General features: G+C 53.2%; 1 protein-coding gene across 1 annotated transcript; it reads left to right on the top strand.

Moving 5' to 3' along the window:
• The first annotated feature begins 612 nt into the window (after nt 1–612).
• On the top strand, nt 613–1,227 carry LOC143687445 (uncharacterized). The gene has a single exon (XM_077164434.1). It carries the CDS (start codon nt 613–615, stop codon nt 1,225–1,227), a length of 615 nt encoding a protein of 204 aa, XP_077020549.1.
• Nucleotides 1,228–1,433: the final 206 nt, after the last annotated feature.

Genomic DNA, 1,433 nt, shown 5'->3' with positions numbered 1-1,433 from the left:
GATGTTTTGTAAGGTCTGAACAAAGTAGGGTCGGTTCAAAGGACTGACACCGAGAGGTTGGTATGAATTCATATTAATGATTAGAGCTGGCCTATCAGACAGTTACAAAATATTCTTGCACTTTCCTCAAAGTAAGAGTTAATGTTTTAAGGTCGGGCAGCATCCATGCTTCAGAGACGGTGGGAAGGGGAGAGCTGGGGAAAGATGCAGAATTTTGCGTATGTTACACAGCAGTCATCACCCTCTCTTCAGAGGTGCTTTCCAGTTTGTCCCCGAGGGAAGCAGATGCAGATGGATACTTGTGACCTCCAATAGGTGTAACAGTGCTTACTGACTGCGTTTCTCATTTCTGGAAAATCGACTTGTGTTTAAGTATCAATAAGGAAAACAAACACATCAATTACCCTGGAAAAATTCTTCACACTTCAGGAATAATTTCCTCCTTGGGCCATTTCCCCATGGAACATGGAAAACAACGTAAACAACAAGGACAAGTTCTGCTCATTGGTCCCAACGTTGAGGTCCCACTGTATAAAAGCTCCAGAAGAGAAGGAGGTGTCAGAATCTGGGAAAATCACCTTGAACAGGAACTCGCCCTCCACACCTGACACCATGTGCCACTCGTGCTGCTCCCCTTGCTGCCAGCCCACCTGCTGCAGAACCACCTGCTGCAGGACCACCTGCTTCCAACCCAACTGCTGTGGGTCCAGCTGCTGCCAGCCTTGCTGTTGCAGCACACCCTGCTGCCAGCCCACTTGCTGTGAGTCCAGCCCTTGCGGGTCCAGCTGCTGCCAGCCTTGCTGCCATCCAACCTGCTGTCAGACCACCTGCTGCAGGACCACCTGCTGTCAGCCCACCTGTGGGACCAGCTGCTGCCAGCCTTGCTGTTGCAGCACACCCTGCTGCCAGCCCACTTGCTGTGGGTCCAACTCTTGTGGCTCCTGCTGCCAGCCTTGCTGCCGTCCAACCTGCTGTCAGACCACCTGCTGTAGGACCACCTGCTGCCGCCCCAGCTGCTGTGCTTCCAGCTCTTGTGGCCAAAGCGGCTGTGGGTCCAGCTGTTGCCAGCCTTGCTGCTGCCCAACCTGCTGTGGGTCCAGCTGCTGCCAGCCTTGCTGCCGCCCAGTCTGTTGTCAGACCACCTGCTGTAGGACCACCTGCTGCCGCCCCACCTGCTGCTGCAGCCCTTGCTGTGTTTCCAGCTGTTGCCGACCCTCCTGTTGCTGAAGCCCTCACCCATCCCCACCACTCACCGTAGACCATCTTTCCTCAGCCATTTGGCCAAAGTTCCTACTCCTGCAATAAATGTGCTCCCCATGCTTTGCTGACAAACAATAAACTGACGCCCAACGTTGCAGACTCTTCTTCCTTCAAGTTTGTGAGTCAGCTGGGGAATGAGTCTACTTCACCTTGATCTTATTCTCCGTCATTTC

Source organism: Tamandua tetradactyla, chromosome 6, assembly GCF_023851605.1.
Source record: "Tamandua tetradactyla isolate mTamTet1 chromosome 6, mTamTet1.pri, whole genome shotgun sequence".
NCBI lineage: Eukaryota > Metazoa > Chordata > Mammalia > Pilosa > Myrmecophagidae > Tamandua > Tamandua tetradactyla.
This window is presented reverse-complemented; position numbering and strand designations above follow the sequence as displayed.